A 15,836-nucleotide genomic window follows, 5' to 3' on the forward strand; every position below is an offset into this window, starting at 1 on the left:
CTGCAGCATTTTTGTGCAATCTGCAGTCGCTTATAGCTGAGGATTTTCAATTTTCTATTTCATAATATAAAGAGAGACGATGAAATCATTTCATATTTCACTGTCTCACGTCAAGCACTTTGATATTTTGAAAATTTAACACTTAAACTATTATTAACAATTCTTGTGATAAAATATTCAAATTTATGATTCGTCACATTTCAATATTCTTTAATCACTGGAATGGCTACGGATATCCCTAAGAATGTATCTTTGATGATATTTAGTAAAATAAAACAATTTAAATGTTTATAAACAATTTACATAAAAAAATTTCAAATTTTGGCAGTTTCTTTTGCAAAACTTCGGGTTTTTAATCGTAATGGATTAAGAATGAATCATAACATTGCATGCTAAGATTTACTTGGTATGAAATCTTCTGAGAAATGACCCACCCTAAGTTTAAATATTTTGTCACAATAATTGTTAATAATAGTAGTAATTGTTAGCTTTTCAAATATTTTTGTCACTCGCAGTCATTCGTTTAATAGCTTAAAACATTCCTAGTGCAAAAAATATTTCTATGGAAAAGGGCAAAAATTTTGAATTTGTTTATCAAATTTGTTTATATAAATGTAAATTGATATTTTTGATCAAATATTATTAAATATTTATCATTCTAAGGATAACCTTAAGTCGTCCTAGTGATTAAAGCAAATTATAATTTGAAACAATCTCAAATTTTAATATTTTGTCACAAGAATTGTTTATAATGATGGTTATCATAAACATTAAAATTATTTTTGTAATTAAATGTTATTCCGACATCAATAAATATGAAGCTTTTAGAACAAGAATTTTTACCGTTAATAATACTATTTGTCAATTTTCTGAAATTTGTTTGCAACAAATAAATCGAATAATAAACAATTTATGTAATATTTTATATTTAATGAACTTAATGAACTTTAATTTAAAGAATTCAGAATCGGACCAAAACTGAAGGCTCTGGCCATTTTTGAACGAAAAAAGAATCGGGAATTTACTGTTTATAATCCACTACAGACTACAATTTCAGATCAATCATGATGTTTTTTGAAATCGTCAGAATTATATCCTACAGAACGTTATTAGACCTGACTTTTTTATTTGGCTCTGTGAAATTTATGATTTAAACAAATAGAACGATGAAATTAGACATTTGACGAATATTTTTTTTCTCCGATATCTTTCAGAATTATTGCAAATATATTTCAGGAACATGAATATTATGTTTTAGATATAGGATAATTACTAAAAACAATTAATATAAACAATTACTTTTAAACAGTGCTCAACCACAATAAAAAAATTTTCTTAATCAAAAATGCTTAAAAATCTCATAGTTGTAGTTTCAGGAATATAAAATTACCAATACTAGTTAACAATCACCACTATTATAAATGTTCTAATAAACAAATTGTGTTATTTTATTTTTTTCGAGCATGTTTTTATCATTAACTAACTTTCAAATTAATTCTGAATTATAATAAATATTTGTAAAACAAAGTTAAATATTTTCTTTGTTAATAAGAAGATTAAAAATAAATTGAAAATTTTAGCGTTTTCCATCGGCAGAGATCACCTGATTTCTATATTGCCGATTCAAGACAGTAGTGGGGGAAATATGTAACAGAACTTGATGCAGAGATTATAAATTATTACAAAAATTCAAATTCAAAAACAATTCCAATGAAATTCATTGAAGGAAGGAACTTTTTTTAAATAAAGTATTATGCTATAGCGAAGTAACATCGTAAAAACATGATTGAGCAGAAAAAATAATTTTTTTCTTATTGGAAAACGCTAAATTTTTAAATTTGTTTATAATATTGTTTTTAACAATGAAAATATACTACATTTATATTTTTGGTAGCTATTTATCATAATTTAGAATTAATTTTAAAGTTGGTTAATATGAAAAACATCTTCGAAAAAAATAAAATAACACAATTTGTTTATAAGAATTTTTATAATAGTGGTAATTGTTAACTAATGGTTATTTTCCATTCTTAATACTACTTCTATGATATATTTAGTCATTTTTAATTAATATAAAGTTTTTTGTTACGGTTGAGCACCGTATGATAGTTGATGTTTATATTAATTGTTTATAACAATTCAACTAAATCTTAGGCACCGATATTAGATTTTTGTAAGTTCAGGACTAAATTTTTTAGAAAATAGTCCGAGTAGATTAAAAATTTTTTTTAAATTAATTTTTATTTTAATGCGAACAGCGAAAAAAAGGTCGATTTTTTTTAGTTCATTATTTATTTCCTACACAAAATTTGTCTTATACTCCTCGCCCGTTGGATTAAATGCACAGAGATATAAGAAACATAAACAAAATTTTAACTTTTCTAGGCGATTTCTGCTCTGAAATAGCTTGCTTTCATCGTTCGGATAATGCGTGGACATAAAATTTTTTGATTAATTGTAATTTCTTTATTTTATAGATAAATTATATGAACAAATGCACATTTTGGCCGCTTTAAGCAAAAAGAAACCGCTCTTTCTTCCCACCATGCTGCAGTTAAGTTGCCATTAATGTTTTCTGAAAACTAGTTTGCTACCTATCCATATTTTTTTATTTCATTAACAAATTTTATAAACAATTTCACATTATAAAAAAGTTAAATAAAAAGATGAACATTTTGGGCGTTTTTAAACTAAAATAGATCGTTTTTTTTTCATTGTTTCTAAAATTATATTGACAATCATGTTTTTTAGGCATTTGTGGATAAAAATAACGCGTTTTTCATCGTATTCATGTTGAGATAACAGAACAATAGCAATAGGTATTCTTGTATTTTTATAAGTCTCTTGTTTTTCATTGATTATTGACGAAGTAGTTTTACACGAACATGAAGTGATTTTAAAAAATGCAAGTATACCGTTCTCTCATTCCGCTACTACATCATATGGCCAATGATATTTTTTAATGAACTTTGGTTACAAAATGGAATCTATTAAATTTGTAACGAATAATTTAAGCGTTTACAAATTTCGGTAATTTGAAAAGAAAGATATTTGCTTATTTTATTAAATAAGCCAATATCAAAGCATGGCGAATTTTTTTCAGAAAAAGTCATTGGTAATATAATTTCAGCAAAGCTAGACGACAAAATGATTTCTTTTCGCTTGAAAACACCCAATGTACACTTGCTTATATAAATTTTTTTTGAAATAAACAAATATTGATGGGTGGCAAACAATTTCTCAGAAAACGTTAATGTCAATATAATTTTAAAGACTGAAAAAAATGGTTTCTATTCGAAAAAACTATTTCTTTTCGCTTTAGAACGCCCAAAATATGAATTAGTTAAAATAAATTGTTTATAAAATAAACAAATATTGATAAGTGGCAGAAATTGCTTCAGAAATCATTAATGGAAATATAATTGCAACAAATTCTGAAGAAAACACGGTTTCTTTCTGCCTAAAAACGGCCAAAATGTATATTTGTTTATATAATTTGTTTATAAAGTCAGCAAATAACATGTAATCTAAAATTTAAATGTCCACGTATCATCCTAACGATGAAAGCACGCGATTTCATAGCAATAACATACTTTAAAGACGAATAAGCCCTGATGTCGAGTATTTGTTAATAAAATTTGTTTAAAGAAAAATGTTGTCCAGAAGATGAAAAATGAAATTTAAAAAATCATTTTTTCCGCTAAAAATTAAATAATCAAAAAAATTCTGATCATGGCGTTCTAAATGTCATTTGGAACCTCATTTTTCGAAGAGCAAATGCACTTTTTTGGTAAAAAATTTCCTGAAAGTTTAATTTTGGTCCAATTTTGAATTCTTTCAAAATAAAAGTTCTTTAATATCTACAGAATGTTATACTGCGAATTTTAAAATCCTCTTAAATCAATTTTTAAGAACCTATAATATAAAAATAATTTCTTTATTATTTCATTAATTTGTTATAAAAAACTTCATAAACAAATTAGAGAATAGTCTAATTATCTGCAATAATTTAATTTTATTGCTATAAGTGATTCATTTTAATTTAGGACTGATATTTAATTACAAAACGAATTTAAAGGTTTATAAAAACCATTTTTATAAACAATTCTTGTGGCAAAATATTAAACTTTGAGATTGTTTTGAATTATCATTTACATGAATCGACAAATCGAATTCAGGTATTCTTTAAAATAATAAATATTTAATAAAATTTGATAGAATATAAAAATTTAAATCTATTGGACGAATGTCTTCTGGTGAAAAAGGAATTAAAAAAGTTAACAATAAACACTGTTATTAACAATTCTTATGACAAAATATTTAAACTTAAGGTTCAATCAAATTTAAATGTTCTTTGATGGCCAGAATGCGTACAAAAATTCCTGAAAATAATATATTATCGATAAAATTAAGATTTCAAATTTTACTTGTTTACATTTTTTTTCAGAAATCCATGCATTGGACTAAAAGACATTTATAATTTGTTTATCATAATTTGTATAAACATTTAAATTGTTATAATTCACTAAATATTATCGAAGATACATTTTCTTACGAATATCCGTGGCCAACCTAGCGATAAAGGAAAATGAAAATTTCGTGAAACCTTAAATTCGAATATTTTGTCACGAGAATTATTTATAATGATGGTTATTGTTAACTTCTCAAATATTTTTGTAACTAGCCATCATTCATCCAACAGCTTACAACATTTCCAGTGTAAATAATTTTTTTCTATGTGAAGGACAGAAATGTTCAATTTGTTTATAAAAATTAAAATTGTAATATTTAATTTAATTTTAACAAATATTTATTATTTTAAGGAATACCTAAAATCGTTAGGGCGATTAAAGGAAATTATAATTTTAAAAAATCTTAAATTTCAATATTTTGCCACATCAATTGTTCATAACAATAATTATTAAAAACTTTTGAATTAATTTTGTACTTAAATGTAGTTCCTACATTAATAGGAAGCATTTTCAGCAAACAACATTTTTTTAGCGGTAATAAGAATATTTATTTATTTGTTCAAAAAATTCGCTTATAAAAAATAAATGGAATGATAAATAAATTATTTCTATTGTATGGGTCCCCAAACATTCATTTAAGACAATATGGAGTTTTGTTAATCAGTTATTAATGTTTAAAAAATTGTCATGTACGAAATTTCAGTTTTTCCATACTTTGAGTAAAAAAATTATTGATAAAAGAATAGAGGAGAAAAAGTACGAAGCGTCAAGCTCTTTAGAATTTAAAAAAACTTTCATTTGGAAAATACAAAATCGGAACAAAATTAAAGGCTCTGGACATTTTCGAACGAAAAAAGTGCATTTCCTTCCACTGTGTGGCTTTTGCTTCTTCGCTATGAAAAGTGTCTGCTTTCGCAGAAAAAACTTTTAAAACTTTTAAAATATTTGCGGGCTACCAATGTACAAACCAAATAAAACTCAACACAGATACGCTTGGACATTATTATTAATATTTCGAGAAAATTTTTTAATTTGTCAATTTTTACTGTTTTGAATTCAAGATAAGACTTTAAGGACTCTGTGGCACAAATTTTAGATTTTTGCTACAACTTTACTAGGTCATGCCACGAGTTAAAGTCGATGTAGAAAATTCAAGAAATTCTTAAATTAAAAAAAAAATTCTTAAGTGGTATGCTCTTGAAAATTTTAGAAATACATATATTTAGGGTTCATTCGACTTTAAATTTTAAAGGTTTTTCAGAAGTTCTTTGAAGAAATTTGTCATTCTTTTTTTGAACGAGAGTCACGTTTCAAAGTAAGCAGTGATTTTTTATAATTTCTAACATAAAAGAATAAACATTCGAGCGCTTCCTTGAAATTTATAAATGTTAATAATTAGAAAAAAATTTTTTTTGAATTTTTAATATTCACCGATTGTCGAACATTGAAGCTAGACTAAAATCGTTTCTACAAAAAATGTTGTAAAATTATAGCAGCTGAATCTACAAATAATTCCTTTAGTGTACAAGAATATTAAAGATAATATTAATATGCTTTTTTGCAGAAATTTCTTTTTTATTTGTGTTTGGATATTTTTAAAACGAAATATAAAAAACTGTGAAAGCAATTTTTCAAAAATAAATTTTTATTCAATACTTTATATTATTTCTAAATTTTTAATATGATAAGCCTACTTTCTTTGAAAAATTAAGCTAAAAATTTCCATCAAATTATGCTTGAAAATAAGGTCTGGATAATCTGCTGAAGTTTTTGTAAAAAAAAAGTCGACTTATAAACACAAAACCTTTAACTAAATGCCCCTTATCACTACGAAAGCTCAAACGAAACGTGCGTACTTATTTTCTCCAAAGAGACAATGTGAATGTGAATATTTAAGGAAACTTTTTTTACTTTTTGGAATTTCATTTTTTTCATTTCATTTATTTGTTTTATTTTCTTCTTCACCTTTTTCACAATTAGCTATTTTTTTATTTTTCCTACTTGTCTTTAGCTTTTTAAATTTAAGTATCTGGTTCTTTTTTCTTCAAATTTTACATTTTCCTCTCATGAGGCCTTCGTTCACTAATTTTTTTCTTTGATTTTCTTTAACTTACAAGTTTATTAAGAAAATACAACCTGGTTTTTGTATTAAAAATTGATAAAAAAATGTACTATTGTTTCTGGATTATGCAAAAACTTGTTTTGAGTAGAGTCTTCTCTAGTAATTTGTAATAAAAGGAAACAGAATTTAAAAAAATATTCATCAATATTTTCTGGAAATGTGCAAAAAATATACTGCTTTGAATTATTTTTAAAGACACAAATTTTTGAAAAATATGAGTATTTTGATTTAGAAGTACCATCAACTTAAATAAAAGAAACATACTATTATTTGGCTTTCATGAAACTATTTGTGATTTTAAAATTTTGGAATGATTTTGCAATTTTGGATACATTCAAAATAAAAAAAATGGTGTCCCGCAAAAACAAATCAATAGTATGTTTCTTTGACATAAGAGTAAGAAATTTCAGTCACGACATCAATTTTTTCTAAACTTTTTTATAATTAATAGTCATCGTGCTTTTTCATATTAAAAAAAATCTGAATTGAACAATATTTTTCTTTATTTATAATTTTTTAGCAATCTTTACTAGCAAAAGTGTACATACGTTATTGATTTTAGTTTAATTACATCTTAAGTTTAAAGGCTATTAATTTTGCAACGACTTAGAATTATAATTAATTATTTATTATAATTATTTTCAAATTTTTTAACAAAGGTTGAAATACTAGTTTAACTTTTGTTTCTTTCTGTAGTGTCTACGTTTTATAAACATCCGGATAATAGAATTAAATGGAGTGCATAATATAAAAATGCATTTTGCACATAAAATTATATATGAATGGCTGAAAGGGTTAGGTGCTTTTTTCTGCCTCCTCCGTTAGCTAATTATCTTTCATTTACTTATTTTTGTTACTAAAAATGTATACTCTGCACTTTTAATCCCAATCCTTTCATACCATTTTCCTGACTTTAATGTGTGCTTTATCTGCATATTGTAAATATGAAAGGAAGGAAAAAAGGATTTTTATTCTGGCTCAACGAGTTGCCTTTTGAAATGTAAAATAAGTTATACCCCAGAAAGTGTTCCTCTAATCTATTTTTTCCCGCTTATTTTTATTTTAAAAACAAGAAAATATTGTTTCGATTCAAAGCATGTTTATAAAGCAGAAGATCGATATGCTCAAAAAATGTCTAGTGAATGGAAAAGGTAGAATCGTATACATATAGATTAGGGTGGATCGCAAAAAAATGAAAATAAAAATTAGAAAATAAAATATCGAGACCCTGCATTAAGTGAACATTGAAAAATTGGTTGTTCTCAAAGTTTGGCAGAAATCGATAATATTTTTTTTTCAAGTGTCATAATATGCCCAATTTTTTTAATTATTGTAAAATTGTAATATTCTTAGTTTCTCCTGAATACAATCTCATTTGTATAAACCTCAAATATATAAAATAATTTTTTATTTTTGCAAACTATCCTACGATTTTTTAAGATTTAGAAACTTTACTGAACCCAAAATCTACTTCTAAAAAAAGAGCAGCTTAAATGACTTAAAATGGGTAGACACTGATTTGATTCCTTAAATCTACTGATTTTTTAAAGTAAATTTTAAGTTCATAAAAGATAGATAGCTTGCTAAGCTGCGAACAATTTTTTTTGTTTTTCACTTTTCAATTTTTTTCGATCCACCCTATTACACGTAAACTCAGGGTGGCTACAGGCTTGTAAAAACCTGTAAATCAGAAAAAAGTCAGGAATTTTTATTTGTTGGAAAAAGTCGAGGACATTTATGTGTCGGAAAGGGTCAGGGAAAATTCAGAGGTTTGGAAAAAATGTCACTTTTTAACAATAACGTCACTATAGTCACTTTTTAAAAGGAAAATATAACTTTATTCACTTTTTAAAACAAATAAGAGATTTTATGGGATTTGAATTATTTTAGGGTATTTAAAAATAACTTTAATAAAACTTTTAATGAATTTCTATAAATCAAAGGTATTCTAAATGGTTTTATATATTTAAAGACGTTTTTAAAACTTACAAGAAATTTTAAACAGCTCACAAGAGTTTGAAGGGATTTTGAAAGATTTAAAAGGATTTTAAAGAATGTTTATGTTTTTAAAAGAATAAACAAATTTTAGTGATTTCAAAAATTTTTTAGAATTTCGGAAACTTCAATGAAAAAGAAATTTTTGAAGATCTCAGGAGATTTCAAAAGATTCAATTACATTGTTTGTTGATTTTAATTATTTTAAGGTATTTCAAAGAGTTTTGTAGATTTTAAAATACTTAAGAAAATTTTAGGTATTTTCAAGAGATGCAAAAATTTGAAAGTGATTTTTAATTTTTTTAAAGGATTTGAAATACTTTGGGTATTTTAAAAAATTCAGTAGAATATTTAAGAGCTTGAAATTTGTTAAAGGAGTTCTAAAGAATAAAAAGGATTTTTTGATATTTCAGGATATTTTAAAAGATGCCATTAAACGTTCAGTTTACTTAATAATAATTGGAAGAGATTTAAAGAGATTCTTAAATACTTTAAAAAATTCAAAGTTATTTTTGAGAAATTAAAAAATGTAGAAGGGACTTCAAACGTTTAAATGGATTAAAAATATTTAGAGCCCTTTGATAAAATCCCAGGTGTATAAAGGAGTTTTAAAAGCATTTAAAATAATTTTAAAGGATTAGAAATATTATAGGGTTTTTTAGAAGAATCTATGAAATTTCCTTCGAATTTAAAATATTTTGGTCATTTTAATAAATTTTAAAGAATATTCAGGTGATTTCAAAGATTTAAAAGATTTCATGAAAGTTTCAGTCAATTTTAATAATTTCAAGGGTTTTCAAAGGATTTGAGCGTTTTATATTACGATTAAAATTCGAAGTTAGTTTCAAGAGATTACGTATTAATTCATGATAAATTCTACTAAATTCACTCAATTCAGTTATATTAAATGCATTTTCCCAGTTCTTATTTTCAATTTAAAAAATACAATTTTTCATAATTCCCTTGAATGTTTCTAAAGTCATTGCAAACTATTTGAATTCCATACATTTTTGAATGTTTTTCTCTTTAAGTATTTTATAGATGATCTTAATTCAATAGAATTTTTTGTGATTCAAGTTGAATTTTGATAATATTTCATCGACTTCATTTCAATTCCCTTTAATTCACCTAATTTTAGTTCAATTTTACTGAAATCAATAGAACTTTTTGAATTTTTTTTTCAATACATTCAATTTTTTTCTTCAAATTTGACCTCAATTTTTGATGTCTTACGACCTTATCCTAAATTTGTTAAAATTATCCTGTAATTTTTATAAATTTGATTGAATTCTTCCAAATTTTTGACATTTAATAAAAAATTATTTTTGAAGAAAATTAATTTTAAACTTGAACTATTTTTCTAATAAGAGGTATTTGGAATCTGGTTCTTCTTAAAATGTCTTTATAAATATTTATATTTTATTCAGAACTAAATAAAAAATAGTTTGTTTTTCCCCAAATATTTTTACAATTCTAATTACTGAACTTTCACAAAAATTATTTGGATATTCAATACATTTAAAATAAATTCTTATTTTTTTAATTTATAAAACGCAAAGATAGAGAATGTTTAAAGAAAAGAAGCCAACTCTCAATAAGATTCAATTGAACTTTTCTTGTTGGATGGGATTGTTAAATCATTTGAAATAGAATTTGTCAATAATATGTAATCTGCTTTTGACTTCAGAGAAAAGAAAATATTAATAAGATTTCGAACATTTTCTCTTACATAAAAAAATTATTTTTCATCGTTTTTTAGTCTAAATATTGAGGGCAGGAAAAATGAGAAATTAGCCGGAAAAAATGAGGCAATTTTAAACATGAGTTTCTGTGACCACCCTGAAACTCCTTCTCTCAATTTACTACTATTTTTCCTTGATTTCTCTCCTGATTTTCTTCAAGGAAGTGCAAACGCTCTGGGAATTAGCCGAACATTTCTAATCTCTGTTACAGCTGCACAAGCGAAAATCCTGGGACCAGAAGACGTCTATGTGAAGAAGGGTAGTACTATAAGCCTCACGTGCACAGTTAATGTGCAAAGTACACCCCCGAGTAGCGTTTCGTGGCACCACGGGAGTGCAGTAGTGGATTTCGACAGTCCCAGGTATGCACTTCAACTAACAATATCATGTTCCCTCAAACACTAATTCCACTTATTGCCCTTACGACTGAAATATTTAGCACTGCTTCAGCAAAATCCCCTATTCACTTTACAGCTGTGAGTTATATTTATTGTAACTGGGAGTATACAATACAGTCTCTTCAATCTGACACACTAGATCTGACTCTCATCCGAAATCTTGTTTTCATCCTGTATTTGCATTGCCTGAATCATAAGTAAACAAAGTAGATATTATAGTAACTAATTTAGAAAAAGGATTCACTTATGGAACTTTGTGAGAAGCTGATTATATTCAAAAATTGAAAGAGAATTAACTAAAGGGGGTTAACGGAAGAGAATTCAATGAAGAGAATTAACGAAACGGAACATATAAACTTATTATTAGTCTTTTAAAATTTGAGTACAAAGCTTCTGATGCAGTAAAATATTCCGGCGCCACCAGGGCGTTTGTTTTTTACAGGCCTGGTAGGTGCCAAGACCATTTCCTTTTACGCAGAAACTTTTTATTAGTCACGAGAGAAAAAAAATCTAGATGACATATTGAATTTAAGACAAAACTGTTTATATTTCCAAGATTTTAAGCCGAAATATATGAAATTTTTAACAAAATAGTTCAATTTTCAATAAAAAAATCTTTTCTACTTAAAGAGTTGAGTTTTCAACACAAAAAGACGAAAAAAAATATTTTCAAGCGAACAGTTCCATTGTGAAACAAACATACGATCTTTCCAACAAAATAGACGAGTTTTCCAAATAAATAATTCCGAATTCCAAAAAATAGTAAAATTTTAGTTCAAAAAGACAAATTTTTTTAAAGACTATTACCTTTTTAACAAAAAATTTGCTTTATGACAAAGATATATACATTTTTGAACAAATAGAAAAAACAAAGAGAAAAGACAACAAGCGTCGAATAACACAAAAATATAAAAATTCAATCTTATAGTTGAAATTTCCAAAAAAAACGACAAATATTTAAAAGACAGTTGAATTTTAAACCAAAGAAGATTTGTTATGCAAAGAGATGAATTTTCAATATAAAAAAGCAAATTTAAACAACAAAAAATAATTTTCAAATGGACAGTTTTATTAACAACCGAACAAATGAAATTTTAGTAGAAGAGACGAGTTTAAAAAAAATATTAAAAGTTCTAACAAATAGTACAATTTTTAAGCCAAGAATACGATTTTGTTAAAAGAAAGTTGTATTTTTACTAGAAAAAATAGAGTTTTAGTCCAAAAGGATGAATTTTCAACAACATAGTTGAAATTTATACTAAAAGTGATGATTTGAACCAGATAGTTAATTTTTAAAATATTAATTATATTGCCAACAAATTAATTTAATTTCTAACAAAATAGTTACATGTGGAGCATACAAAGATGCATTGTCAATCAAATTATTGAATTTTCAAACAAAAAGGTTAAAACTCAATTAAATCGTTTAAGTTTTAAGAAAAAAGACACATTTTTTTATAAAATAGTTACATTTTTAACAACAAAACTTATGTACTCAAATAGATGAATTTTCAATATAAAAAGGCAAATTTTCTACAACAAGAAATAATTTTCTATCATCAGTTGGATTAACATCCCACTCGATGACATTTTCAATAGAAGAAGAGAGTTTTATAACAAACAGGTAAAAATTTAACCAAATAGTAATTTTTTTTAATGAATCAGACGATATTTTTAGAAGAGACCTGAATCTTGAACAAGAAAGTTACTTTTTAACCAAGAATTATACATTTTTCACCAAATGGGGTGACTTTTATACCTTAATGTATAGAAATACTGAAAATAAAACAAAAAATCTAACAAAGAAAATTTGAATGTTCTTGAATGGTTATTTTATAATAACAAAATATAAATAAATAGAAAAAAGGAAGGGGATTTGGTTGCTTGCCTTCTCATTTTTCTTTTCCCTTTTTATTTTTGTTTTATTTTATTTATTAATTCCAATAGCAGAATTTTTTGGTGGCTGTTTAAACTTGGTATTTAAATTTTTTCTTTTATTTTCAGGAATTCGATACATTAAATTAATTATTACACGGTTAATAGGAATTTAAATTTGATTTTAATTGAATTTTAATTTATTAAATTCTGACGTTCGTGCAATAAAAGATTAACTTACATTCCAAATGGATGGATTCTAAACAACGTAGTTCATTTCTAATCAAATAGTGGAATTTTTAGCATATGAAGATTCATTTTTAATCAAATTGTCAAATAAACTTTTGTCCATACAAAAAAATTTTCAACAAAAGAATAAAGTTTTTAAACTAAAAAGTCGAATGATTTAGAAAATAGTAGACTTTTAGATAAAAAAGATCAATTTTTAACAAAAAAGATCATTCTCAACCAAAAAGAAAATGTTTCAACAAACAAAATGTTTCAACAAACAAAATGTTGAACTTTTAACAAACAAAAATTCTACCATAAAAAACTGATTTTCAACAAATTATTTAATTTTAATGCGAACAAGACCAATTTTTGCGAAGAAGTTGAATTTTCTACCAAACAGTTGAATTTTTAACAAACAAGAATTATTTTACAACGAAAAAGATTTTAAAAATTTAACCACAAAAATGAGTTTTTAACAAAATTGTTAAGTTTTCAACGAAAAAGGTGATTTTTCAAACAAAAATTCTGGTTTTTAACCAAACAGTTGAATTTTCTAGCAAATTGGAAAAATTCTAGCCAAAAATAGGAATTTTTTCCAAAGCAGTTAAAATTTTTACATAAAGATTCATTTTAAGAAATGCTAGAACTTTTAACTGTAATTATAAATCCGTGATAAAAAAGAGAAAAATTTTAATTAAATAGTTGAATTTTTACATGAATGAGATCAATTTTTAAGCAAAAATGGAATAATTTATTTTCAATTAAAAAAATTTACATTTAGCCAGGCATGAAATGAATTTGAATCAAAATATTTGAATTTCCAACGAAACAGATGAATCTTAAACACAAAAATTGAGTTTTTAATAATCTATCTGAATTTTTGACAAAATATATAATAACTTTTAAACACATTTCCTATTTTCGATAATTTCACGAAATATTGACATTTTTCCCCCATGACAAAATTCAAGAATTATTTTTTCAATTTACTCCTGACTAGCCAAGATTAAGTTCTTTTTTAATTAAAGAAAAAAGAGATTTTTTTATTTTTAAGATAGCACTCTCCACAAAGATAGCAATATTATTATTAACTGGTACCATAAAAACTGGTCTCATATCACATTTTCTGATTATAAATTTAAAGCACCAAATTTTAAGACCATAGTAAATACACTTAAAAATAATTACCATCATTTTATTTAATAGAAAAATACATCAAAAAATATTTAGAGGGTATATAAAAGAAAAATTTAATATGAGCTATCATAATCCAAAGAAACGCCGTTTTGATCTTCACCAACTCATCTTCTTTTCTTTTATTAATAAATGTAAAAGATCCTGTAAGAGGATTTTAATAGAATTTTATATTTTAATAACTTTTAATCACAAGGAAGATTCTTCCACTATTTCACAAAAAAATAAATGCAAAATAGCTACTAAATTTAAAAATCACATCATCTTTTTAAATGATGAAAAGTGTAAATGTAAATATAAATATGGTAGCACTTAATTTGGTCAAACTGAACATTATTTTAAAGATAGGTCTAGAGAATCAAATAATAATTTCAAATGATAGAAACGCTAAAATATTGGGTACAAAAAATAATAAAAGAAAAAGATTTTGAAAGTGATGTTCTAAGTTGCAAAACATAATAACTTAATTAACAAGCGTTCAGATACTTATTTTCAAGCGAATTATTTCGTTTTATTTTTAGATTCAAGAAAAAATATTTAGGTTTTAAAATTGAAAATTAAAAAACTGTAATTATATTTTGGAACAAGGAATTGTGAAGAAGATGTATTAATTGAGAAAATTTAAAAATTATTTTATTATTTTTTATTTACAATGTATAGTTCTTATATTAGTAACTTCAGAAATTTTCTGAAAGAATGATATGTAATTCTAAAATGTATCAGAGAATCCCGAAACAAAAAACTATAATTTAGATCTGGAACAAAGGTTTTGATCAAAAGAATTGTAATTCTGACTCAAAAGAGCAAATTTTCGTGAAAAATGATAATTCTGAATTGAAACAGTAGAATTTCGAAAATAATTAATATTATGACAAGAACGAAGAATTAAAAAAAAATTATAATTCTGATTTGATAAAGGAAATTGTGAAAAAGAATTCTAAATTTGAGTTTCTTCAGGGAATTATCTAAATGATTCTGAGTTATGCCTAGATTTTAAAAAGAATTATAATGAAATATAATCGGAAAAAAAACATTGGGTATTGTAACTATAGTATAAGTTATAAACATTCTGATGTTAATAATTTTTTCGCAAGGGTTTTATATTGTATAATTGAAGCGCAAAAATTTGATAAAATAAATAAATAAAAGTTCATTTTTTGAAATTCGAAAATTTGCATCAAAATGAAACAAATTTAAATAAAAATATGTTACGATTTTTTGTATGTAAAATGAAAAATTAATATGATATTACGTGGAATATAATTTTTTAGTTTTGTATTTAATTGAGAAAATAGCGTACTTTTTTTATTTATCTCAATGATAATAATTTCAATAAATACTACCTTACTGAAGTCGACCATGCTTTTCAATAGTGCACTTTATAATATTGCTTCCACAATTTTTTTACGAAAAGAATAAAAATTTATTCACTCGGGAAATTATACTCAAAACTCTGCAAGTATCTCTCTCACTAAAAAAAATGGTCTACTCCGGCCTCCTTCAACTGATTGGAAATCGACAAAAAGTTGTGGAATTAAAAATAGTATAGTGCTCATTGGAATATCGTCTCTTTGAAATTTTTACTATCCAAAGTTTTTACCGATTTCGAGAGCTTCATTGTTTGAAATTGAGACTAAAAATGAAAAAGGAAAAGGGAAACTGGGAAAAAAATTTAACGAAAATACCCAATAATTGCAAAGAGCTAAGTAATTACTAGTTGTTATATTTCTCGTAATAAAAATAAAGAATAAACCTTTGACATTTTTAAAAAAAGAAAACATTTATTTACTTTCAACATTCATAAATA

General features: G+C 24.8%; 1 protein-coding gene across 1 annotated transcript in view; it reads left to right on the forward strand.

The window, feature by feature from the left end:
* Window positions 1–15,836, forward strand: part of LOC117168250 (basement membrane-specific heparan sulfate proteoglycan core protein-like) — a 1,113,250-nt gene that overhangs the window by 643,319 nt on the left and 454,095 nt on the right. The window contains exon 6 of the mRNA XM_033353751.1: window positions 10,543–10,693. Within this exon, the coding sequence (XP_033209642.1) occupies window positions 10,543–10,693 (151 nt within the window). The remainder of the gene's footprint in view (window positions 1–10,542; window positions 10,694–15,836) is intronic.

This window comes from Belonocnema kinseyi, chromosome 2 (assembly GCF_010883055.1).
Source record: "Belonocnema kinseyi isolate 2016_QV_RU_SX_M_011 chromosome 2, B_treatae_v1, whole genome shotgun sequence".
NCBI classification, from domain to species: Eukaryota; Metazoa; Arthropoda; class Insecta; order Hymenoptera; family Cynipidae; genus Belonocnema; species Belonocnema kinseyi.